General features: G+C 39.1%; 2 protein-coding genes across 6 annotated transcripts in view; one reads left to right on the forward strand and one right to left on the reverse strand.

The window, feature by feature from the left end:
* On the reverse strand, nt 1–16069 carry LOC116720929 (zinc finger protein 135-like). Of its 4 annotated transcripts, none has more exons than XM_032564422.1 (3): nt 15823–16069; nt 13250–13266; nt 1–2991 (listed from the first exon to the last, which is right to left on the reverse strand). In XM_032564422.1, exons 1-3 carry the CDS (start codon nt 15980–15982, stop codon nt 1771–1773), a joined length of 1398 nt encoding a protein of 465 aa, XP_032420313.1. In that variant the 5' UTR covers nt 15983–16069; the 3' UTR covers nt 1–1770. The 4 variants fall into 4 exon arrangements, with proteins under 4 accessions (XP_032420313.1, XP_032420312.1, XP_032420310.1 ...); XM_032564419.1 differs by lacking the exon at nt 1–2991 and adding an exon at nt 14605–14853 and having other exon boundaries at nt 9779–13266; XM_032564421.1 differs by lacking the exons at nt 13250–13266; nt 15823–16069 and adding an exon at nt 5394–5589 and having other exon boundaries at nt 1–3356.
* Nucleotides 5950–25673, forward strand: part of LOC116720944 (gastrula zinc finger protein XlCGF7.1-like) — a 25622-nt gene continuing 5898 nt past the window's right edge. The window contains exons 1-2 of one of the 2 annotated variants that reach the window (XM_032564464.1): nt 5990–6258; nt 8052–9570. In XM_032564464.1, the coding sequence (XP_032420355.1) occupies nt 6060–6258; nt 8052–9550 (1698 nt within the window). In that variant the 5' untranslated portion in view covers nt 5990–6059 and the 3' untranslated portion in view covers nt 9551–9570. Of the gene's footprint in view, nt 6259–8051; nt 9571–25673 lie in introns of those variants that run through there. The other variant, XM_032564467.1, reaches the window with a different exon arrangement.

Genomic DNA, 25673 nt, shown 5'->3' on the forward strand with positions numbered 1-25673 from the left:
CACATCAGTTTGAAACCAACTAACTGTTACACACAATATTGGCATCAAAATTCAAATTCAACAGTTATAGATGGAATCAAAGGAGAAAAACCCTCCTGTGCTCAACGGGATTCCCACTGAGGTTTATAAAACATTTAAATACAAATTGATACTATTAGACATTTTTAATTGAGCTTTTTATAGTGAAATTCTTCCAGCAACATTGAGAAAAGCAACCAAACAGTAGAAATGAAAGATTTGGTTCAATTAGCCTCTTAAATGCAAACCTAAAATTTGAGTAAAATATTTTAGCTAATATAATTGACAAAATAATTCAAAGTGTTAAGGATGATTTTCATAATGTTAGACTTGTGAACATTAAATGAGAAAGTAGATCTGTTACTAGTGTTTGACAATATTGAATGAATTTTATTTATTATAAAAAAATTATATAATAAAAATGATAAAATAAGCAAAAAAGCAGCTTTTTTCACTGCATTGGCTTTCAGAACAGACTAATATTTCTGTTAATATTAAATGACAGAAGCATATGATCTATAGTTTGGTCCATCTGTCCAGTCAGAATCCCGCTGACCCAAACTGAGGAACTGTTTACAGACTCAGGTCAGCAGGTGCTCTGAGTTAATTATCTGATTATGACCGATTGACCGATTCCAATAATGACATCATTCATATTCTGATTTTCTGAGGCACTGAAGCCATAATCATCAAAATTACAGAAAACGAAGGTTTGGAATAATCACTATAGATTTCATACAATGTTTCCCTTTCTGAGATGACTGGCAAGAAATATTGCATTTTCACATAATATTCAAATTTTTAATACGTACTAGTATAACTTGCCTTACCTGATTCTTCATCCACATTTGACGTTACTAACAGCATGGTCGTTATTAAAAGTTGCTCAGTTCTGCACTTTTAGCTGCAAATGTTTCCAGAGTTTCGTCTTTTTAATTCGAGCCTCTGCACCATCTTTTCTTTCTACTTTCCATCTTTTAAACCAGTGACTGAGACCATTGACATGAAACGTCAGGGTACATCTCTGAAAAACAAAAAACAAAAGCTGTTAGTCCAGTAGAGATGGTTGCAGTAGTGGCGCACCAGGTCAACCCACTGAATACTGACCCAATTAAAAAATAATAAAGAGAGAAAACCAGACCTTAAAGCAGAATGTCAGAGCGTCCTCAGTTCTCCTAATTTGCCAATCCAGGCCTGCTTGTAACCGTCATTGTGTTATTAGAGTGAAATGTTGGCATTTAATAAACATAAATGAGCTTAAACCTGTTCATACCTCTGATCTGTAAACTATCTGAACAAAAATTGGGCCAAAAACTTTCCATCAATCTGGAGAATCTAGAATCTAAACTCTGCACTGGAGAGTTTATCATTTTAAACTCCGAAGATCTGAAAAACATCTTTTCCTAACAAACACACAGGAAGATTATATTTTTCTCATCTTTATTGCATTAAAGCTAAAACTGTATCAGTAAAAGTTTTAAATAAAAACAAATTGTCTTCAAGTGTTTAAATTCAACATTTATTATAAAATTCCAACTTGAAGCTTTAATAAACAAAAAACCTGCGATACCCAATGAGCCAGAGTCACCTCACAAAACGGGTTTAGGTTCTGCTAAACCCGTCCAACACATCACCTTCACTCCCACTCATGTTTAAGCTTAATTAGTATTTTTCCTTTCCTGATATACTACTAAAAAATAAACTACTAAGAAAATTCTAAATATTTATTGTAAACCAGTGAGAGTCAAATGACTATTTCTTACTTCTGTGCTTTCTTTTCATGTGATAATTCAGTTTCCTATTTTCAATAAAACTTTTGCCACATATTTGACATGAAAAAGGCTTTTCACCTGTGTGGGTTCTCTGATGTACATTTAAGTGATTGCGGATGAAATAAGCTTTCCCACATACTTCACATGAATAAGGTCTTTCACCCGTGTGAGTTCTCCTGTGAACATTCAAGTTGGAACTATTTATAAAGCCTTTCCCACACGTCTCACAAGAAAAAGGCCTCTCACCTGTATGGATTTTCTTATGAATACTTAAATTGCCGATATGAGAAAAACCTTTCCCACAAGTGTCACAAGAAAAAGGTCTCTCCCCTGTGTGAACGTTCTTGTGAGCTTTTAAATGATCAATTCGAGAGAAACGTTTGTCACATGTTTCACAAGAGAAAGGCCTCTCACTTGCCTGATTTTTTAAAGGTCTCTCATCTGTATGCCTTTTCTTATGTAGATTTAAATTATCAATACGAGAGAAAGATTTCCCACACATGTCACATGAAAAAGGCCTCTCACCGGTATGAACTTTCTTGTGAAGATTTAAATTATAAAGTCGCAAGAATGTTTTCCCACATGTTTCACAGAAAAAAGGTCTCTCACCTGTATGAGTTTGCTTGTGAACTTTTAAAATACCAAATCGAGAAAAACGTTTCCCACATGTTTCACAACAAAAAGGCTTCTCCCCAGTGTGGGTTTTGTAATGCTCTTTCAAGTTAAACCTCTTTTTAAAAGCTCTCTCACAAATTTCACATTTTAAAGACATATTCTTTGTGTCAGCATGAGACAAACTCTCTAACACTGTGGAGCTGCTTCCTTCCTGATGTTTGCTGTCTGTAGGAGAAATATGAGGTAAATATTGCTTGGTTCTTGCTTCTCCAGCACCTTTCCTGGAGACTTCCTGAAGAGAAGTCTCCAGGAAAGCAACAGTCGGCTCCTGGACAAGCTTCTCTCCCTCCTCACTGCTCCAGCGGCCCTTCTGGTCCTGCCCAGCTGGAAAATGTTCCAGTTCCTGCTGTTCATGTTTAATCCATGAAGAATCTGTTTCTTCCTTTACTTCAGCAATCAATATTGAATCTGGTTCTTCTTTTTCTTTAATCCATTTAGATTCTAGATCCTCCTGTTCTTCAATAAGTGGGGTTTCTGGTTTCTTCTGTTCCTCTTCAGCCCATAAAGATGTTGGTTCCTCATTTTCCTCCTCTAAACTTGGGTGTTTTGTGTCCTGGTCTTCCTCTTTAATCCATTGTATTTCTTGTTTCTCCTGTTCTTCTGTCAGTGGAAATTCTGGATCTTCTTCTTCTTTAGTCCTATGAGTGTCTGGGTTCTCTTGTTTTTCAGTGAGTGAAGGTAATGTTTTCTTCTGTTTCTCTTTAGCCCATGAATACTTTATTTTCTCCTTTTCTTCTTCTATCAGTGGATGTGCTGTGTCCTCCTCTTCCTCTTTAATCCATTGTATTGGATCTGGTTCCATCCTGTTGTGGTAAGGCCGCCTGCTCTGGGCACAGAGATGTTGGATGGAAGAAGCTTCCTTCTTAATGGAGACATGTGAATTTTGAAGGTCTGTAGGGAAAAAGAAGGACATCATTAATAAATTTAAATTGATGACCATCTCATTCTTCAGCCTAAAACCTCATTGGAACCATCTGACTCCACCTTCATTAAAACTGGATATTTGGGAGGAATTTGGGAAACATTGTCCATCCTGCCTAGTAAGAAACCACAGATGTGAACTCTGTGACACACTAACACAGGAAAGCACTCGGCAGGAAACAGCATTTGCTTTGGATTCCTTTGGATGTGACAGCGAGTTGATAACGCTGAGCGTCAGCGCAAACAATCACAAGGACAAGTAACGTTCCAGCCACTCTATGCAGTTTGGAGGTGGAAAAGAAACTAAATAAAATATAGTTATTTATTTGATATAAGATTTTGTATTCCAAGTTAACACTAATACAACAACATAAAAAGTCACATAAAGTCAGAATGCATAAAAAGAGAAGGGTTTGAAACTGCACTGTCCTCAGAATAAAGAAACACTATAATCTGAATAATACTAAGTGTAATAACGCAGTCATAGATGAAAACATAACAAGAAAGCTCAAAACTAAGGAAGTCAGGATAATCTAGAAAATAAAATTAATTTTTTATACTGCCTATCTTCTAACAATAGTAGCAAGTTAATTTGGAGTTTAAGTCCAAACCTGAACAAGTTGACAGGATGAACGAACCGTTAATCTGAAGGTTTAATCAAAGCTGTTTCATGTGTGGTGGGATGGTGTTCCACCCTCCCAACTATGTGCACCAGGTGTATCAAGTAGCGTGCAGTTGATTGGTGGGCGGGGCAAATAGCTTTATAGCTGAGCAGGCCGCTGCGAGGTGTGTGTCTTTGTTTCCTCTACTACATGACGGCTGCCCAAGTGGCTGGTGTGCTTGATCCGCTCATCTGAATTGTAAGTGCCATTTTGTACCATCTGGCTGGGATTGTGGTTAGGTTTTGGTGCTATACCTGCCGTGCGTTTCTGCAGCGTTGCTCGGCTGGCGTTAGCGGCTGCAGCTGGAGGTTGTTGCGGCGTGCGGCTTCCATCTAGCCCTCGCTTGCTGATCCGCTCTCTCCCTGGGTCGGCTGTGCTACTACTGCTGGGTAAGCTACCTGTTTAGATTTTAATTTACTTTACCTGAATCCACGGGTTTTCTAATGCGTTTTTTTGGTTTAGGATTGTTTGGAGTTGCAGCGCTTGGACGCTCTGCTGTCTTGTCTTGTTTTTTGGGCCGCTCTGAAGGCAACCTGTTGCTGATTGGACAGGCTGAGCGAGCGGGGCAGGACTCCTCTGGCCCATTTGAAGGGCACTGAAATTGGACAACGACGATTTGTTCCACCGTTTAAAGTGTTTGTGTTTTTTCCTTTTACAGTTTGTTTGCTTATTATTGAATTTACTAATGAGTTTGCTTTTTTGTTTTGATTTACTAATTTGTTTTCTTTGGCATTACATGTTTTGTTTGTTCATTTATTTTTTTGGAATAATTTCAAGTTGTCACTTTTATTTCACATAATCCCTTTTCATTTTCAGGGACAGAGTAGTGGGCCCGAAGCCTTGCTTTTAAAAAGAAATATTTTAAATGAAATTGTTTAAATAAAATATTGTGAACTATTCTGTGTTCCGGTGCATCTTGTTTTAAAAAGAACCCCCTGCTGGGTCACACATGTTTTCTATTTTAATCTGGGGTTTATGTCCCTTTAATATTCATGTTAACTGATAATACATAAACTGAAAAATGATAAATGAGTATTTAAAGTAGCTCCTGACGTTTAAAAAAAGGAACAGAACTAATTAAATTCTGGAAGAAACGTTTTGGACCCACAAGAAGACTGTCAGAAGTCCAGTCTGCCGATTCCTTATTGGTACGTTGAGAGACGGGCTTTGACGAGGGCAGCTAAGCGGGTCCTTCGGCTATGTAGCAACAACGCTACCGGAAGTTAGTCACCAGTTAACATGAAAACCTATTAAACCGTAACACCGATCTGAACGGACCCTAAACCCTGGAGTCTGTTAGTAATGCTGACAGCTGAAGCTGGAAACCGATCAAACTGATTCATACCGATTCTGGTCTCATCTGCAGTTTCCATCAGATCGTTTTCCTCGCAGTGAACAACTGATGCTGAACTGAAGATGAAGACATTGTTACTGAAACATTCAGCTGAGACGTGACAACACAATCGTCTCCCAGCTGCGTCCTCAAGCTGCTCCTGTTGTCTTTTTGTTTTCCTCCGGCTGCGCGTCACACCGAGTCAAAGCAGCTGGTTGGTCCATTTCCGCCCCCTGCTGGACTGGAGCAACATAACAGCAGCAGCCTCCCAATCAATCAATGATTTTTATCATTTTTAATTTAAACATCGAATGCATCTAAAGATTTATTAAAAATTTAACATGTATAAATTAATGTAATATAATATAAATTACAGTACACCCAACTTACCAGCAGTCTCACTCAATAAAAAGCACCAAGGAGGAAAGGAGCAGAAGCTCAATGAATATTATTAGTTAACATTTGCTACATTATGATTAACTGTCAATTAATGACAGTTTCAGGTCAGGTCAGGTCTGCTGCTCCAGTCCTGCAGGGGCTGTAAACGAACCAATCAGCTGCTGTTTTCTCTCAGCGTCACATCAAGTGGAAGTAAAACAAAAGGCTCCAGCATCAGGTTGTGTGGGCTCATCTAGAAAACGGTTGTTTTATCGTTTCTCAGCTAATATTTCAGCAACCATGTCTTCAGCTCAGCGTCTCAGAGATTTTATCAGAGAGAGACTAACTGCTGCTGCTGAAGAAATCTTCACTGAGGTCGAAAAAACCATCATTTGCTACGAGGAGCAGCTCGATGCTCAGCGCAGGATGATGGGGATCAACTGGAAACCGCAGATAAAACTCAACAGAATCGGTTCGGAGCTGCAGAGACAAAGTTCTGGTGGGTCTGGATGAAGGTGCTGATGTGTTAAATGCAGACAGAGATCCGTTACAGGACTGCAGTTAAGTCAGCTAACCGTAGCTCTCTGTCAAAGATTAGCTTCGTGCATACATGGTGCATTACGGTAACAGAGGGACGCAATTTCATGCGAAACAACTCGAACTGTAGAGAAAGTGAGAGGCTTATATATACATCAAAAATGTATATTTATAACACACATTTTACTTTTACATACATATATTATATCCAAAATAAATATTTAATACCAAATGGATTCAGACGTAATATTATGGGTGATCAATGGTTACCCAGGAAACGTGTTTGTCATTTTCAGGATTATGTTTTTTCTCAAAACCAAAGAGGTGACAGTAATCTTTCTTTATTTTCTGTTAAATGATCAACTCTACCAAAAAAACTATACATATTTCATAATTTTACTACGCAGTCTGGAGATCAGGGTGAGTGTATAAATGTAGTAAGACTTGGATGTACAGTCTGAGATTATTCAGATTATGATCATTTCATGTTTCCCATCTGTTGCCAAAATATCTATTTCATATCCAGGCTTAAAAGAACGATAAAATACACAAAGGGCAGCTCCAGTCTTTTCTGTTTACTTCTGTCAGTTGTACTGGATTTGCATTGTGAATGTTACCGCCGTTTTCCTGCTGTCACATTGAATCTGTAAATAGATATCAACATGACTCCCTGCTATCAACTGTAGTAGATTTTTCTCTGAGTGAAGCCTATGAACCTGCATAGCTCTGTTTCCCTGGCTGGCTCTGTCAAAGTCTCATTCCTCCCTGGATCATCTCCTGTCAATCACTGAGGCTATAAGCAACATTTAACATGTCTAATTAGCTTAAAGTAATAGCAAAAGCAAGCTAAAAAGCATAGAAGTAGAAAATAATCAAATAAAGCCCTGCAGGAGACTGAAGAAACAGATGTAAAATTTTCTGACCCGATATGTTTGGTGGTCCTCCTTCCAGTTCTGGGTCTGGTATCTCCACCAGACATGAGATGACAGTGCTGTATGCCACACCGTTTCTTTCCTTACGTTCCAACTGACTTTGTACATATTTCTTGAATGCAGTTCCACACTAACATTATACCCAATTTCTTTGAGTTGTTCAAAGAGTAACTGATGCTGAAGACATTGTTCCCTCTGCTTGTCGTTGAGCCTTCTTACTCCATGTTTATGAAAAGACATGTTACTGTTGAGGACTGACTTTGACACAATGTCCCTGAACTGTCCATATTCTAGACATTTTTTCTAGAGACATCTCTTGCATGCTCATTGCTCAGGTGCTCAACAAAATCTAGATTTTACTGCCTAATCAGCATTTTGGCTAGAACTACTAACATGACTGTAATTTTCCCTACTGTGATAGAGGGGCCATTAACAACCCAAACCAGGTGTGTTAGCACAGCAAAGGGCCAAATACCCTCACTGTTAACATCTCCACATTTCCAGTGGTAGCATTTACACAAACTACAGAGCCAGCATGCATTGGTGTAAATGCAACATATTTTAGGATAAGACCATTTCTGAAGTCTTCCTCTACAGCAGTGTTTCCCATTTCCAGTCGTCAGAATCCATTGCCCTGCATGTTTTAGGTGTTTTCCTTCTGTCACACTTCTGACTTGAATGAATGTGTGATTAATAGGATTCTGCAGCACTAATTTCCTACGAACCATGTGACACTTACTGTCCAGACTGTCTGAGAATAACCGGGCTGATGAATGAGATGGGCATCAATTAATCTGTATCAATGATCTCTTTGTCCCTGCAGACCTGAAGCCACATGTTTCCACTGAAGAGGAAGCTGCTGCCATCCACCAAGTCTGTAACCAAGGGAAGAGTTCCAGTGAGGACCAAGAGGAAGCAGAACCTCAATGGAGTGAAGAACAACATATGGAACAAGAATCTCCACTGATTGAAGAACAGACAGAACCAGGATCTCCAGGGATCAAAGAGGAAGAGGAGGATATGCAACTTGTATTGGTTGAACGGAGAAACCTAAACACTGAATGGATCAAAGAGGAAGAAGAGGAACCAAAACCTTCATTGACAGAAGAAAATGAGGAATTCAGGATTTCTTGGGCTAAAGAGGAATGCATAGCACCAGAAACAGCACTGATTGAAAACCAGGTGGAAGTAGGACCTCCATGGATTAAAGACAAAGAGATGGAACCAGAAGCGTCTGTGACAAAGGAAAGTCAGGAATCTGAGTTCTCAAGGGAGAAACGGGTGATACTGAATGAAGGAAGGCAAGAACCTGAAACTCAGTGGATTAAGGAAGAGGAGGAAACAGAATCTCCACTGAGAGAGGACCTAGATTTTTCACTGCTTAAGCATGAACAGCAGGAACCAGAATATTTGCCACTTCGACAGGAGCAGAAGGACCAGAGCAGTCGGGATGGAGAGCAGCTAGTCCAGAAGCAGTCCATTGCTTTGATTGAGACTTCAACTCTTCAAAAATGTGATTTCAGTGAAGAACCAAGAACTGAGCAGCTTTTCTTTTACATCTCTACTGTAGATGAGACAAAAGATCAGGAAGAAATCAATTCCTCTGTGTCTCAGAGTCAGTCTCATACTGGCTCCAAGAATATGTCTTTAAAATGTGGCATTTGTGGGACATCTTTTAATAAAAAGTACAACTTCGAAAAGCATTGCCAAAGTCACACAGGTAAGAGGCCTTTTTCTTGTGACACATGTGGAAAAAGTTTCTCTCGAAGTGGCTATTTAAAAGTTCACCAAAAACTTCATACGAGTGAGAGGCCTTTTACTTGTGAAGCTTGTGGAAAATCCTTTGTTCGAATGGGGTATTTAAAAGCTCACAAGAAAAGTCATACAGGTGAGAAGTCTTTTTTCTGTGACATATGTGGTAAAGGTTTGTCTAGAATGGATCATTTAAGTCATCACATGAAAACTCATACTGGTGAAAGGCCTTTTTCTTGTGACACATGTGGGAAAAGCTTTTCTCGACTTGATAATTTAAATCTTCACAAGAAAATTCATACAGGTGAGAGGCCCTTTTCTTGTGAAACATGTGGAAAATGTTTTTCACATAGTTCAAATTTAAATGCTCACAGGAGAACCCACACAGGTGAGAGACCTTATTCATGTCAGACATGTGGGAAAGCTTTTAGTATTCGCAATCGCTTAAATGTACACCAGAGAACCCACACAGGTGAGAGGCCTTTTTCATGTCAAGTATGTGGGAAAAGCTTCATTGAAAGTAGAAAACTGAATTTCCACATGAAACAAAAACACATAAGTGAGAAGTAGTCATTTGACCTCAGACCGATGTACCATTACATATTCTTTTATTCTGGACAGTGGCCAAACTACAACAGTGAAAGAAGGTCTAAGCAGATGTTATTAAGTGGCACATATTTTAATATAATAAGCCATTAATCAACAATTTATTGTAAGTTGATTAATGGTTTTGCATTCTGACTGGAGACGATCCTGAAGCTGCAAACTAAAAGGACTAAAAGTTGATCAAACTTCAGGTCAGTTACACTTTCTTTTATTTCAGAATCAAAACTTTCAAAAATACAACTGATCAGAACATTGGTGTCATAAAAACTTTAAACAGAAGGAATTGAAAAGAAAATCAACAGTTTGGTGTGTAAAGTGACCTGCATATTAAATATCCTGTGCAGAGGCTTCATACACACCTGGACACAAATGTTGGCACCCTGCTGTGAATCAACACAAAAATTCGCAATCCTCCATATTGAGCAGGTCTCTGACAGCAGACTTCATGTCTGCGCTCCGCAGTTAAACTATACTTTGCTGTTTGTTGTGAGATAAAGCAGGAGCCAATCAGCGAATGCAGTCAGCTGTCAATCAAATGTCTTCGGTCCTGCTCACTGCTGCTAGTTTTACCCCTACATTAGGGCCGTATGTCGGAGTCAGAGAGCCTGAATGATTAACTGCACACCAGTTCTGATAAACACAAAAAGCTGGTTCACCTGTATTCAATGATGTTGCCGCAGTAATAAAACCCATTATAGTTTTGATTCTGAATTACAGAAGTTACTTTTTTATGCCCTGACTGTGTGGTGTTGAATGGGTTCAGACTATTTTTTTGTGATAAAGACTATCTGTTCTTTGTTTGCTTGTTTAAATGTTCAATAAAGATAACTTAAAAATAAAACAACGCTACCAGAAGTTTGTCACCGCTTATCATCCTGAAGCAGTTTCCTTCATCTGCTGAGTTCATCGGGTCGGACCTCCATCTCTGTCAAGACTTTTGTTCCGTCCGTCGGTCACAGCAGAAGCTTCTAAAGATGAACTGGAAGGTGAAGATTTAAATAACATATTATAAACTCCAATCCTGTGAGGATTGGCTGATGATTTGAATGTTAAATATGCAACTTTTTATTAAGAAATTCAGATTTGAACCAGCCTCCAATCCAGGAATGGACGTCCCAACAAGCAACATGAGGTCAGAGCCTCAGACCTCTAAATACGGCTGAACACCATCAAGGTCTCTCAGCAAGTAAATCAGTGAACACAACATCTAAAAACGAAACAAAAATCAAACAACAACCTTCCAAATATTTTACAGAAAGTTATTTCTCATCTTTGCAACATCACTAGTACTGAAGAAAAGCATTAAAAAAAAAACTAGTTCACAGACTGAACTTTTCCCCTGCAATGTCCACCTTTCTGGTGGCGTCTGACTCCGTTCCATGAGGAAAACCTATTTCCACATTCCTCACATCCATAGAGCTTTCCACAGCTTCTCATGTGGGCACCTACTTCAGATTTATCTTGAAATCTTTTCCCACATTTGCTACAATTTAAGGTTGGTTTCTTCTTGTGGGACTTCCTGTGGGCTGCCAGCTTCTGTTTATCTTTAAAACTTTTCCCACATTTGCTACAATTTAAGGTTGGTTTCTTCTTGTGGGACTTCCTGTGGGCTGCCAGCCTCTGTTTATCTTTAAAACTTTTCCCACATTTGCGACATTTGTTGGCCGGACTTTTGTGGGACTTCATGTGGGCAATATAAGAAGTCCTATAAAGAAAAAGTATTTTGCATATTCTACAAAACAAAGTCTCAGCAGCTGAGGAAGTTTCTCGGTGGTTAACTAATGGCTTTGTGGTGTTGGACGTTTCCCGCCATGTTTTATACGATATGGGTTCCTGTTCTTTGTGCCTCTTCATGTGGGATTTCTTGGTTGAATGACAAGCGAACCTTTTCTTGCATAACCCACAGTAAAATGGCTTTGCACGTTTCCTCTGGTGTATTTTCAGGTGAGACTTGAGTGAATATTCAGAAGTGAAATGTTTCCCACAGGTTTCACAAAATGGCTGCTCCCACTTGTGAGCTTTGTAGTGATTTTTTAGAAAAGCAAGTTCAGCAAAGCCTCGCTTGCATATTTCGCAGAAGAAGTTCTTCTGTCTGCTTTTGACTCCGGCTAGCTGCCGAGCTTTCAGGTCGTCCACCAGGTGGGTCATCTTGTGGTCCCTCAGGCGAGCATGTTGGGCGAAGCGTTCTCCACAGCGCTTGCAAACATACGGTTTCACACCCGGATGCGTCTTTAGATGCTGATTCAAACTCTGAGATTTCACTACGGCACTGCACACGTAGCATTTACTGAACTTCACAGTGTTGGTGTGAGAACGACGCTCTGACCCTGCAGAGCTGGTTCCTTCCTGGTTCTGGTCCTCAGCTGCAGGTCGGGTCGGAGCGACCTGCTGCTCCCAGTCTGGGCTCTTTTGCTGCTGCTGGACGGGTTCTGATCCATACTGCTCCTGACCTGGTATCACACCGGAGTAGAAACCGTAAAGCTCCATGAATCTGTGGTGATCTTCTGGCGAGTTCTGACAGTGAAGCGGACCAGCGCCTGGTTCTGGCTGAAACCAGCCATGTTGTTGACAAGTTGAGGCCATTAGAAGTTTCTCCTCCCAACTCCTGACTGCTTCCTGCTGCTGAAAACGTGGAGGTTCTGGTTCCTCTTGCATCTGCTCAGAATCGCATGAATAAATAGTTTTAAGGTCGATAAAAGTTTGCTGCTCCTCTGCAGGGTTCTGACACTGAAACTGCTCTGGTTCTGGTTCTGGTCCAATCCAGCCATGTTCCTGAGACCCTGCTGCCATAAACTGTTCTGCCTCCCAGCCGCTGCAGAGCTTCTTCCTCTCCTGCTGGACAGGTGGCGGTTCTGATCCATTACGTTCCTCTGTGATCTGCTCAGTATCCAGCGTTGCACCTGAGTAGAAACGGTGCTGAAGTTCTGGACGGTTCTGATGGTGAAGCTGTTCCTTGTCTGGTTCTGGTTGATCAGAAGGCAACGGCTCCATAAAGGCGTTGGATTCACACGTCGATAACAGCTGCTGGATCTGCTGGCTGCTCTGGATCAGGAAAGTGAGCCACTGAGGTTTCTCATGTTCACCGTCAGACCGTGGAGGTTCTGGTTCTGGTTGCTCATGTTCACCATCGGACCGTGGAGGTTCTGGTTCTGGTTGCTCATGTTCACCATCGGACCGTGGAGGTTCTGGTTCTGGTTGCTCATGTTCACCATCAGACCGTGGAGGTTCTGGTTCTGGTTGCTCATGTTCACCGTCAGACCGTGGAGGTTCTGGTTCCTCCTGTTTGACTTTAATTCGTGGAGGTTCTGGATCTCTCTCGTCCGCTTTAACCTTTAAACCTTCTGGGTTCTCTAGTTTCTCTTCAAACTCTGGAGGTTCTAGTTTTTCTTGGTCTTCTTTGATCTTCATAGGTTCTTCCGGATCCTTTTTAATATCCATAAACTCTGAATTTATTTCACCATCTTCAAACTCTGGAGGTTCATCCTCAAACTGAGGAAGATCTACATCCTCCTCATCCACCTTCACACCCAAACCTTCTGGATTCTTCTGGTCCTCTTCACACTGCAGATAATCTGAATCTGACGGTCCATTTTCTGGTTCTTCTGTAAACTGTGGCGGTTCTGGTTCCCTCTGGTCATTGAGAACGTCCTCTTCCTTCCAGACTTGTTGCTTTGGGAAGTCTGGAGGAACACAAAGGAACAACAGAATAATTTCCCAGAATGAAACTGATGCTGTGATTCACAGAGTGTGGGCCAGCTGCTCTGGTACCATCAGTCTAAATTAAGTCTATTTCGACCCAAATATATTTGATTTATTTTTAGAATGAAGCAAAACAACTGGAGATTTAAGATATTTTCTAGAATCTGCTCTGATCCCTAATGAACAATACAATAATAGTAATAATACTAAAACATGAATCAACAATCTGAGGTCTAATGATGGCACTTGGCAAAATGTAATGTTTCAGTTGTTGGCTGTGTTCTATGACTTTGTGTTGTTATGATGTGAAGCACCTTGAACTGCCTTGTAGCTGAAATGTGCTGCACAAATAAACTGGAACTTTGCCTTGAATATCTAGAAGCAGGATGTTCCTCAGTTATTTTGTCTCTCTTATCCATCCAAACTATTTATTGGTTCTGAAAACAGGCCTAAAACCTGAGCTCCTGGCTCAGAAAGCTGCTCAGCATCTTCACCTGTTCTGCACTGCAAAAACACAAAATCTTAACAAGTAATTTTGGTCTAATTTGTAGTGAAAATATCTTAATAAACATGATACAAGCGGCCGAAATGGGTTTTCTCCGTACGGTGTCTGGGCTCTCCCTTAGAGATAGGGTGAGAAGCTCAGTCATCCGGGAGGGACTCAGAGTAGAGCCGCTGCTCCTTCACATCGAGAGGAGCCAGTGGAGGAGCATCTGGTCAGGATGCCTCCTGGACGCCTCCCTGGTGAGGAGTTCATGTCCCACCGGGAGGAGGGGAAAACCCAGGACACACTGGAGGGACGATGTCTCTCGGCTGGCCTGGGAACGCCTCGGGATTCCCCCAGAGGAGCTGGAAGTCTGGGTGGGTGGATGGATGGATGGATGGAAACATGAAACAAGGCAAAACTAACTTGCAAGTAGTTTTGTTTCTCCTATATCTTTCAGCAAGATATAAGTGCCTGTTTTAAGTAAATAATTTCTTAATGCTGATGAAAACGTATTGTTCCATTGGCAGATTTTCTTCACTTATAAAACAAGATATTTTCTCATGCTACAAATGAAGTCATCTGCCAACGTAACAATTACTTTTTCATCAATACTAAGGAATTATTGACTCTAAACAAGTTGGAAAATATTGCTGAAAAATTACTTGTAAGTTAGTTTGGTCTTATTTTAAGTGTACTAAGATATCTGCACTAGAAACTAAACCAAGAATACTTGGTAAGATGTTGTGTTTTTGAGTGTGATGATCTATACTGGTTCTGGTGAATTTCATACTGGTTCTGGTGAATTTCATACCGGTTCTGGTGAATTTCATACCGGTTCTGGTGAGCTGATTCCAGCAGATATCCAGCTTTCTGATCTCCTCTTGGTACTGGATCACCGTTTCTCCAAACTCTGGTTCCTTCTGGTCTTTAATCTGAATATGATCATGTTTCCCTCCAATACAATGAGGTTCTGGTTCCTGCTGGTTCTGTCTAATTTTTTGAGGTTCTGGTTTCTTCTTGAGGTTCTGACCGACCCAAAGCTCTGGGTCTTTCGTATTGGTGACATGCTGCTTTGGCTCGTCTGTAGGAACAAGGAGACACAAGAACTCATTAACACGATGACCGTCTCCAGAACCGGTGTTGGTTCTGATCCAGACATCCTGGTTTGTTCCTCTGAAGAACCGGATAGTGAAGTATGTTTAGGTTCTGTAAAATTCAGCAGGTTCCACTTACTATGCCAACACCTCTCAAAATTAATATTACCATTTTAAAAGATGAGTGATGTGTTATTAATCTCAGATTCAGATTTGATGTTGATATTAATTTGGAGTTCAGGTGTCGAACCGTTAAGAACTGGAGTAAAAAGTCCATTTTATGAGTTATTGCAAATAGAATAAATATTTAGTTATTGTCAAATGATCCAATGAGTTTACACTCTAAGATCATTTCTGTTTTACTACAACCGTAAAGAACAAATCAATTCAATTAGTAACAATTGAGATTTATTTCCAAAAATAACAAACTAAACACTGATTTCTCTTTGGAATTGAAGGACTTTATGATTTAATAATCATGCTTCCTCGGTCAGCTATATAATGTACAAATTCAATTTACAGTAAGAGAGCAAATACATTTAAGGTAGAGAAAGAAAACAAAGCAAATCAACTTCACTCAACAGTTTTCCATCTCTTCTCTGTAAAAATGTGTAAATGGCGAACCTGCCAGTTAGGTCCCATGTATTGTCTCTAATTTTTTAAAGCTTAACTTTATAACTATTGTTGGCGTTTTCTTTTTCCTCTGAAATCATTTAAATGGTTTTATTTTCTAGTTCTAGCCTACTTAAATGAAGCAAATTAGCTCGGCAACACGGACGAACCGAATACAAATTTAGCTAAATGGTAGCTGCTAAAGCTAGCAACTGGGCGGTTGGTAACAGTTGCCATGGTAACAGGAAGAAAAATCCCAACCAAACGGCTGATTTCTCATTTATTTATTTTATTTTGTATTTTATTTTCTGGGTCGGAACTAGCTGGTCTCTGTAGCTTCTTACCGATTCTGGTGAGTTTTATCTGAGGTTTCCAGCATTTTTCCAGCAGTTTAATCTCCTCCTCGTAGCGGAAGATGGTTTTTTCTACCTGAGTGAAGATTTCTTCCGCAGCAGCAGTTAGTCTCTGTCTGATAAAATCCCTCAGCTGCTGAAATGAAGACATTGTTACTGAATATTTAGCTAAAACACAACAAGACAACACAAGCTGCTGCTGGAGCCGTTTTGTTTTACTTCCGCTGAGCTGAAACACAGCAGCTGATTTATGGCAAGCCGTTTTAACATAAATTCGGTTTCGTCTGACTATCCGTAATTACATTCCAGATATCTAAAATTGGATTTTGACTAGACAAAACTACATTTTGACTATCCGGAATGGTAATTTAAGATATCTGTATTTACATTCTGACTAGGAATAATAATAATTCAAGATATCTTCAATTACATTTTGACTAGTCAAAATTCCTTTCAAGATATCTCAAATAACGTCACCGGATTCGTCATCGGAAGGTTCATACATCCGTAATTATAATTTAAGATATCTCGAACGTAATTATGACTAGTCAGAATTACAATTTTAGATATCTGAAGTAAGAAATTGCGTGTAAGCCCCTCTTTGGCTGTACTGAGCTGTCCAAACAATTGCCTGAACATTCAATGGCGCTGGCAGTTTTGGACAAAATTGTAAGAAATTGCTACAATTAGAAAGAGTTCTCCAGAATGGGATATGCGGAGAGCGCGATTTTATTATATTAATATTAATATTCCGCAGCCCGGGCCAGTTCAAGTAATAACCAGATGTAGTTTTTATACTGTGGTAAAGCTATCTGCCTCTTCGGAAATGATAGTAAACCCAGCCAGCTCTTGATTTTGACCTGCTACACGGCACTACAGCTCCCTCCTTTAGCTCCTCTGAAAATAAAAGCGCAGCCCCGGTTCATGTCTGATTCACACTTTAAGTTGCTTTCCAGTGTCTATAAAAGTTTAAAGCTTTGTGTTCAGGCATTTGCAATAGGAAATTATGTATATCAAAATGTATACATTGTGTGAAGTGCATAGTGTCACCCTTAGGAGACAGGGACACCTGTAGAGGATAGACAGATAGAGAAAAACAGAGAAAAACAGATGTATAAAGTAAACATTATGCTAAGGCATTTGAATATGATTCTATTTTAGGTGGTCGAGGTAGACCAGCTATTCATATTAGCTATAAGAGAGCAGATCAGTGGTGTGAAAAAGTGTTTGCCCCCTTCCTCATGTCCTGTTTTTTTGCATGTTTGTCACACTTAAGTGTTTCGGAACATCAAACCAATTTAAAAAATAGTCAAGGACAACACAAGTAAACACAAAATGCAATTTGTAAATGAAGGTGTTTAGTATTAAAGGAGAAAAGAAATCCAAACCATCATGGCCCTGTGTGAAAAAGTGATTGCCCCCTACACCTAATAACTGGTTGGGCCACCTTTAGCAGCAACAACTGCAACCAAGCGTTTGCGATAACTTGCAATGAGTCTTTTACAGCGTTCTGGAGGAATTTTGGCCCACTCATCTTTGCAGAATTGTTCTAATTCAGTTACATTACAGGGTTTTCGAGCATGAACAGCCTTTTTAAGGTCACACCACAACATCTCAATAGGATTCAGGTCAGGACTTTGGCTAGGCCACTCCAAAGTCTTCATTTTGTTTTTCTTCAGCCATTCAGTGGTGGACTTGCTGGTGTGTTTAGGATCATTGTCCTGCTGCAGAACCCAAGTTCGTTTCAGCTTGAGTTCACGAACAGATGGTCGGACATTCTCCTTCAGGATCCTTTGGTAGACAGCAGAATTCATAGTTCCATTTATCACAGCAAGTCTTCCAGGTCCTGACGCAGCAAAACAGCCCCAGACCATCACACTACCACCACCATATTTTACTGTTGGTATAATGTTCTTTTTCTGGAATGCAGTGTTCCTTTTACGCCAGACGTAATGGGACACACACCTTCCAAAGAGTTCCACTTTTGTCTCATCGGTCCACAGAATATTTTCCCAAAAGACTTGGGGATCATCAAGATGTGTTTTGGAAAAATTGAGACGAGCTCTAATGTTTTTTTTGCTCAGCAGTGGTTTTCTTCTTGGAACTCTGCCATGCAGGCCATTTTTGCCCAGTCTTTTTCTAATGGTGGAGGCATGGACGCTGACCTTAACTGAGGCAAGTGAGGCCTGCAGTTCTTTGGACATTGTTGTGGGGTCTTTTGTGACCTCTTGGATGAGTCGTCGCTGCGCTCTTGGGGTGATTTTGGGCAGCCGGCCACTCCTGGGAAGGCTCACCACTGTTCCATGTCTTCGGCATTTGTGGATAATGGCTCTCACTGTGGTTCGCTGGATTCCCAAAGCTTTGGAAATGGCTTTATAACCCTTTCCAGACTGATAGATCTTAATTACTGTCTTTCTCAATTGTTCCTGAATTTCTTTGAATCTCGGCATGATGTGTAGCTTTTAAGGATCTTTTGGTGGACTTTACTGTGTCAGGCAGCTCTTATTTAAGTAATGTCTTGATTGAAAACAGGTGTGGCAATAATCAGGCCTGGGTGTGGCTAGAGAAATTGAACTCGGGTGTTAAAAACCACAGTTATAATCTATTTTAGCGAGGGGGGCAATCACTTTTTCACACAGGGCCATGATGGTTTGGATTTCTTTTCTCCTTTAATACTAAACACCTTCATTTACAAATTGCATTTTGTGTTTACTTGTGTTGTCCTTGACTATTTTTTAAATTGGTTTGATGTTCCGAAACACTTAAGTGTGACAAACATGCAAAAAAACAGGAAATGAGGAAGGGGGCAAACACTTTTTCACACCACTGTATAAGAGAGCAGATCGACTTTCTTTTGGCCCAAAGTGGGGCTTTGTGGTCCTCTGGCCACTACCAACCACTGATGCTGAAGAGGTTCTTAGTGTAGTTGTAGAACCAACCAATCCAGGCTCAGCAGCAACTTCAGTCAGTAAAACTTGCAGTCAATCATATTTCAGATCTGAAGGAGAAATACCAGGCCTGTTGTGCAGAAATTCTAAATGCTTTATTGATTTAAGTACATGTCACTATGTTTGAGGAGTGACAAACATCAATAACATTTGATCAAATGCATTGTTCTAAAGATACAATTACTACAAATAAAACTCGGAACTGATATGAGTAGGTAACCTTACAAATTTAATTATAAAATGTTAAGGTGTTTAAAGATATGACAAATTAAATAAACATTCTGGAGAGGGAAAGAACAATAAAAATTCTACTTTTGGAAATGTTCATGTAGAAATAACAAGTATATCCCAACCCCCTTTTCAAATGCATCTTTTGGAACCTTTGAGCTTCTTTAGAATTGGATTTTGATTTTAATCCAAATGAGCCGAGTTCATTACATGAACTAGAACAATCATTACAAAAGATTAAACTACAATGCCCATTTACACAGAAAAAAAAAATCTTACCTAAGATTTTCCAGTGCAAAAATCTTTCTACACTTCAAATAAGACACAAGTAAGATATATGTAACTTTTCATCAAGATATGAGTTTGTTTTAAGTCATTTTTTCCTTAATATTGATGAAGAAGAACTTATTACATTGTCAGATTATTTCACTTATAGCAAGGGAAAGATGTTCAGTTATAATTAATATGCCAATGTAACTATTTTTTCAACAATGCTAAATGATTAGACTTAAAACAAGCTCATATCTTGATGAAAAGTTACATGTATATTAGTTTTATCTCTAGTGTACTAAGAAATTTGCACTAGAAAGTAGTCCAAAAATACTTGATAAGACCTTTTGTTTCTGCAGTTTGGCTCAAACATCCACCTTTAAATTGTGAAACAAAAAAGTGGTTAATAAGACAGCAAATATTGCATTTACAATTCAATATTTTCCAAGTTAGGCCACTACATTACCTTTACTATAACTTGCTTTAAAACACATAACTTTTCAAAACATTCCAACTCTTTTTTAAAAGAACTGCTTATTACACTTATTAGCTGATTATGCAACACCAAAGGTAGGTGCCTGCAGCATCCCGTCTGTCATGTACTTTGTGAAAGACTCATAATCTGGGTGTACAAGAAGGTGGAGTACTATAAGGCAAGTATTTGCTTCTGGGAAGATTTTGTTAGCCTCATGGAGGAATTCAATTTGTGGACGATGGGGAAAGCCCAGTGGAGGCACCGTGGATGCTCCGGCGAACTCCAGTATCATTTCCAGGGCATTCTCCTTCTGAAAGACAAAATGTTGCAATTATTACCTTTGTTAAAGGTATCCAGCAGGTACTCTTAAAGACATTGTAGGAGCTACTTCTCCATTTTCAGTTAAATCTTAGAATTTAGATTATTTAGTTTATTTGTATTTGTTTCTTATTTTCTAGCTGATTAGAAACAACTTGCTGGGAGCGCTGCTGATCGCTGGCCAGTTTGTCATTCCTGAGGTTTGAAAAGCCTCTATAGCTTTAAATTATTTGATAACTTGGCTTTATTTCTGAACCAAATATGAGGATTCGCAGCGACTCAATGTTTTAGTATTTTCCGTTACTGAATTAATGTCTAAATTAAAAAAGGGGTTGCCACCTTTCATAAGTTTCAATAAGGAACGCCCACCACGGCTTCTCATGTAGATTATGAAAATTGTGAAATGAAAATGTGAAAGCCAATAATTTAATTTCTCATAATGAACAATGACTGCGATGGACTGGCTACCTGTCCAGGTGTACCCGCCTCCCGCCCGCTGCTGGTGCGAGATGGGAACAAATCATATACACAACAAATCGCTTCAATACGGGACGCAAAATACTGGACTATTCCGTATTTTATAGGGCGAATAGCAACTCCAGTGCTAACTAAATAGGCTACTTAAATTTTCCCAATTAATATTTCTTTATTCCACTAGCACGAAGCTAACGTAGCCTGGTAAGCTACAGTTATACGAACCGACATCTGAACATCCACTTACCTTCACTTGACGTTGAAAAAGTTTTCTTGTGGCAGAGAATAAATTATCTGTATTTCTTAATTTATGTCGAGCACGAGCTGCAGCGCTGAATATTGTAATAAAAACAGAGCATTTGAGCTGGACTGACCTGACATTGTGGACCACGGACTTTAACAATAAAGTAGCCTAAGGCTAGAATGCCTGTCCGCCAAAATGCTACGTAAATCTATGACGTTTTGACTAGACAGAATGCTAATTCAAGATATCAATAATGTCATTTTGACTAGTCAGAATGTCAATTTAAGATATCTTAAATGGAAAAGCTGAATAATTCAAGATATCTCTAATTCATTTAGAGATATCTTAAAAGGAATTTTGACTAGTCAAAATTACAATTCAAGATATCTTTAATTTAGTTTTGTCTAGTCATTATTTGCTTTTAAGATATCTATAATTTACTTTTCACTAGTCAAAACTAAATTTCTCCTATCCAAAAATACATTTAAGATATCTTGAATTATGTTGTCATTTAAGATATCTTTAATTAGAATTATGACTAGTCAAAACTAAAATCGAGATATCTTGAATTTACTTTATGCCTAGTCATAATTTAATTGTAGATATCTTAAATGCGTATTTCAGATAGTCAATAATTCATTGTAGATATCTTGAATTGACGTCTCCATACAAGTCAATGGTAAATCTGACGTCATTTCGACTAGTCAGAATGTAATTAGAGATATCTTAAATCGCTAAAACGTCTAGTCATAAGACAGTTTAAGATATCTGGAATGTAAGGGCGGCAAAACCGAATTTATGTTAAAACGGCTTGCCATAGAGGATTTACCCATACACATGAAAACGCCGACGCGTCATAGAGCGGGTCGGCCCGTTGCTGCGATACGTCACAGCGTCCGCCATATTGAATGTGGCCCATGTGCCAGTAAGCAGTAAATGGACCGAACTTCAGAAAGTGACGTTCTACATTAAGTTAATATCTGTCATTGACACATTCTCTCTCTCTCTCACTAATATATTTGGTAACAAAATAAATGACTAAAAACAGAGTTTCTAAATTTTGATGTGATTAATTGTTTTGGGGGATTTCTGAATAAAGAGCAGAATGTTTTTATTTGATAGAAATGATTCTGATAATTGACATTGATGAACAAACACACACTTTTACAGTGTTTTATTAAAGAACATATTTACATGACTCCATCATTTAATGTACATTTAACATTTCAAGACAAGAAAAAAAATATTTTCTTGTACTTATTTTTTAAAATATATTATTGATAAATGACTTTTGATTTATCAATGTCGTTGTCACTTGACAAAGGCTCTGATAAATCATTGGCAAACATTAAACTACATATTTTTCTTACTTTTTTCCGGGGGGAAAACTGATTACAGTTTGTTAACTCTGCTATTGACAGCAGAGTGAAAATAATTCTAACAGAGTATTTCATTACATAAGCCGTATTAATACACTAATACTTCAAATTGAGATATTTAAAAATACACAAAAGGTGAAAGAATAAAACACATTTATTTATTATGTGTTTATTATACTGGGTATACTGGCCACAGGCAGGGCTTCAGTCTGCTGGTCAGACTGGGAGAACTCCAATGACTCCTGCTACACAGGCTAAAGCTCAGGATAAAAGAGAAATGATCCAAAAGTGTAATAGAAAATACTTATATTTTTCCTTCACATTCAGAAAAAAGACATTTTCAGCATGTTGGGGCTCTGACCCGTAGCATCTTTATAGCATTGCTAAATGCCGTTGTTCTGACTATCAGCGCTACCTCGTCAGATTTTCCTACCGTAGCACGGATAGATAGATATGTCTGTCTGTCTGTGCTACCCGTCCAAAGCTGCTACCGTCATGTTTACAATCAGAAAACTATAGCAGGTTGTTAATGTTAAATATATTGGATAACATTATTTAAGTGATGGGACTGAAGTGGAAGCTTAGGAGTTATGGTTAGCTTAGCATCGGAACAATTTATATACATGACGAAACCACAAGACGATCACTTCTGAATATCCTACAGGTTAAAAATATTTTAAATACAGAGGCGTTTGTAAGAATAAAACAGTATCAGACAGAGGAAACAGGTTTTATTGGAATTAAATTAAAGACAAATACAGATCAGTGTGACTCTTTTTTGTATGACAGACTTTATTAAATGCAGCCAGAATGTGTCCACCGAACTGCACAGGTCACTGAAATGATAGGATATGATTCATATTCACTAATATTACACAGCTATTACGCTGCTTCAATCCCACATAGTATCGCTAACATCTATTTAGCAAGGTTTAGTAATAAAGAGTGTTATTAAACTAAAATATTTTAAAGTATAGGGACAAAAAATCCCACAAAACAACGTATTTTGTCCTGATTAACTGCCAAATAATAACTTGTTTACAGTAACAACATTGCAGACGGCAAACTATAAATTAATTAAAATTTATAAATAAATTTACAAACTGCCTGTCATGTAACCTAAAACTGCATGTTATGCACAACGGTATAACCATGTGTAAAAAAGAGGTAATTTAACGTTAACTTTGGACAAAACGTTTGGCTCTTTCCTCTTTAATTTTCCCCGGATCCTCAGCAGGCGGCGGCATGCTGCTAAAACGAAACAACAACAAAGCGCGTTGACGTCACAGATCACAGAGTTTAATCTCATACAAAGCAATCAACAACAAAGCTGCAGAGGAACAGAGATATGCATTTTTCTCATAAAAATAAAGACACACAAGGGGAGACAAACAAACACAAAACAAAAAGCAAAGACGCGTCTTTGGAGAGAGCCGCCACAAAAAAGCAAAAAAGTGGCAACTTTCTGCATTTTCTCTCCCGACACTAAATCTTATACTAAAGAGGTGTTTCTCTATTTAATTTATGCATTCTAGGCGTTCCTCGTGTTGACCAACTGGAAACTCCCTTAAGCACTCAGAGAAACTTGGAACTCCCCTTAATTTACAGCAAAGATCAAAGGGCCATCTGTCTTCGAGTGAGCAAACCACTGTGCTCTGACCCCCGTGGCTCCCACGGTCATTCTGAGTACAGAACGACCTGAGATACAATCTCACAAATACCTGTGAAATCTAAAGTCTCTGTCTCCCAAGGAATGCTAATTTTATGGCTTCGCCTCACAGCGGGGAGCTCCTGCCTGCCTGAATGCCTGCTCATCTGCTCAACCCCAAATGCTCGACACAAAACTGTTCCAAATAAGAGTGCTGAATATACCTTTTACACATGTCGTAAGATTAACTGTATTAAGCACTAAAAATAATCATTTTTCCTTAACACATGATACCAACATTATCTACCTACACAATTCTAAAAATCAGCCTCTGTCCTCCTTTGCTCTGCCGTTAGAGAGCGAAGGACAGTTCTGCCCCCAGGTCAACTCTCCATTTGCAGCGTTTACAACAGAAATCCTACTTAGTGCAACACAGACACACCAAAAATCAGCAACTCAGGTTTTTTAAAGATTGGTGATCGGTCAAAAAAATTGCAATTGGTGCATAGCTGCTGTTTTTTTTAAATAGCAATTTCTCTGTAGAACTGTTGATGACCAATCAATGTGAAGACCATTACTACAAACACAACCTGTTCCGATGCTTTAAAATTAACATCCATATTTTGACAGCTCCCTGCTTCTTGCTCAGGCCGAAGGCCCGAACCCAAACGCTCCACCGCCTCTGACTCTGCAAGCACCAGATCAGACACAGCTCCGGGGTCTGATGGACCGTAGAGCTGCTGTTAGCAAGGCTAACGTTTTGAGAAGTGGAGGGTAACAATGGTTCTGATCCATGTTAATATCAGATTTTAAAAATCCTGTTGAATATTTTCTTCATCACCGCTCCAGCGCTGCGCTGGAAAGAGAAAATGAAAATGTGAGGAATGACTCCCTGATGCTCCGCCCCAATGCTAAAGACACGTCAAACTTGGACCAATAATAATCAAGCATTCAATATGGACGTTTGCCAGAACAAAACAGACAGTTTTTCAACAACACCGTCAAAATCCTCTTAGCCAGTGTCGAGGAAAATTATTGATTTTGGTGCTTAATGCAGTTAATTTTATGCATGTGTAAAAGGGTAGGTTTGATACTCTTGTTTTGAACCGGACACACAGGGGTTAGAATGCAGATCATTAAATGGGGCCGCTTGCAGCCCGGCCAGAACACAGAAACATAAATTAACATTCTTGCAGGCAGTTGGGGAGAACTGCTGGAGGCCAGCATCTGCGATGGTGTAAAACTAATGCAAAATAGAAGATTGAAACCCCGTAACATTTAACTTCTAAGTATTAATACCATGTTCACTGAAGATTGTATTATCTCATATTAAAAACTATTAAAGGATGAATGTATTTGAAAAACTGTATTATCTGTGACGATATTAGAACCAAATGGAAATTGTTTGTATGAAAATGTTTTCTTTACTATTAGAAAATGGCTCAGGAATTATACTCTATTTTGTCCTGTATATTTTATGTATTATTTTGGCAGAACTTAATCTTTTGGGAGGCTGAGTGTGCAAAAGCAAAACTGGGGTTTGCAAAGATAACATTTTTTGAAAATTACCAGATGCAAGTCTCTTCGAGAACGTTAGGAGAGATAATGGAAGAGACGTCAGATTTATGGGTGTCTGCGAAATCTTATCTTAAGACTCTCGGCGCCGGGGACATTCGTACCTGGTATCGTCCAAGATTAACTGGTCCGCCTTTGTCTCTCGATAGAAACCAGACGCCTTTGGAACTTCGTTGTAAATTGGGAGACTTCTCAAGTTTCCTGTAGTCCCTACGGGAGGTTCTAATTGGTTAAATAGTGGAACGCCTTAGTAGAATATATTAAATTGAAGAAACGCCCACTC

Source organism: Xiphophorus hellerii, chromosome 6, assembly GCF_003331165.1.
Source record: "Xiphophorus hellerii strain 12219 chromosome 6, Xiphophorus_hellerii-4.1, whole genome shotgun sequence".
Lineage (NCBI taxonomy): Eukaryota > Metazoa > Chordata > Actinopteri > Cyprinodontiformes > Poeciliidae > Xiphophorus > Xiphophorus hellerii.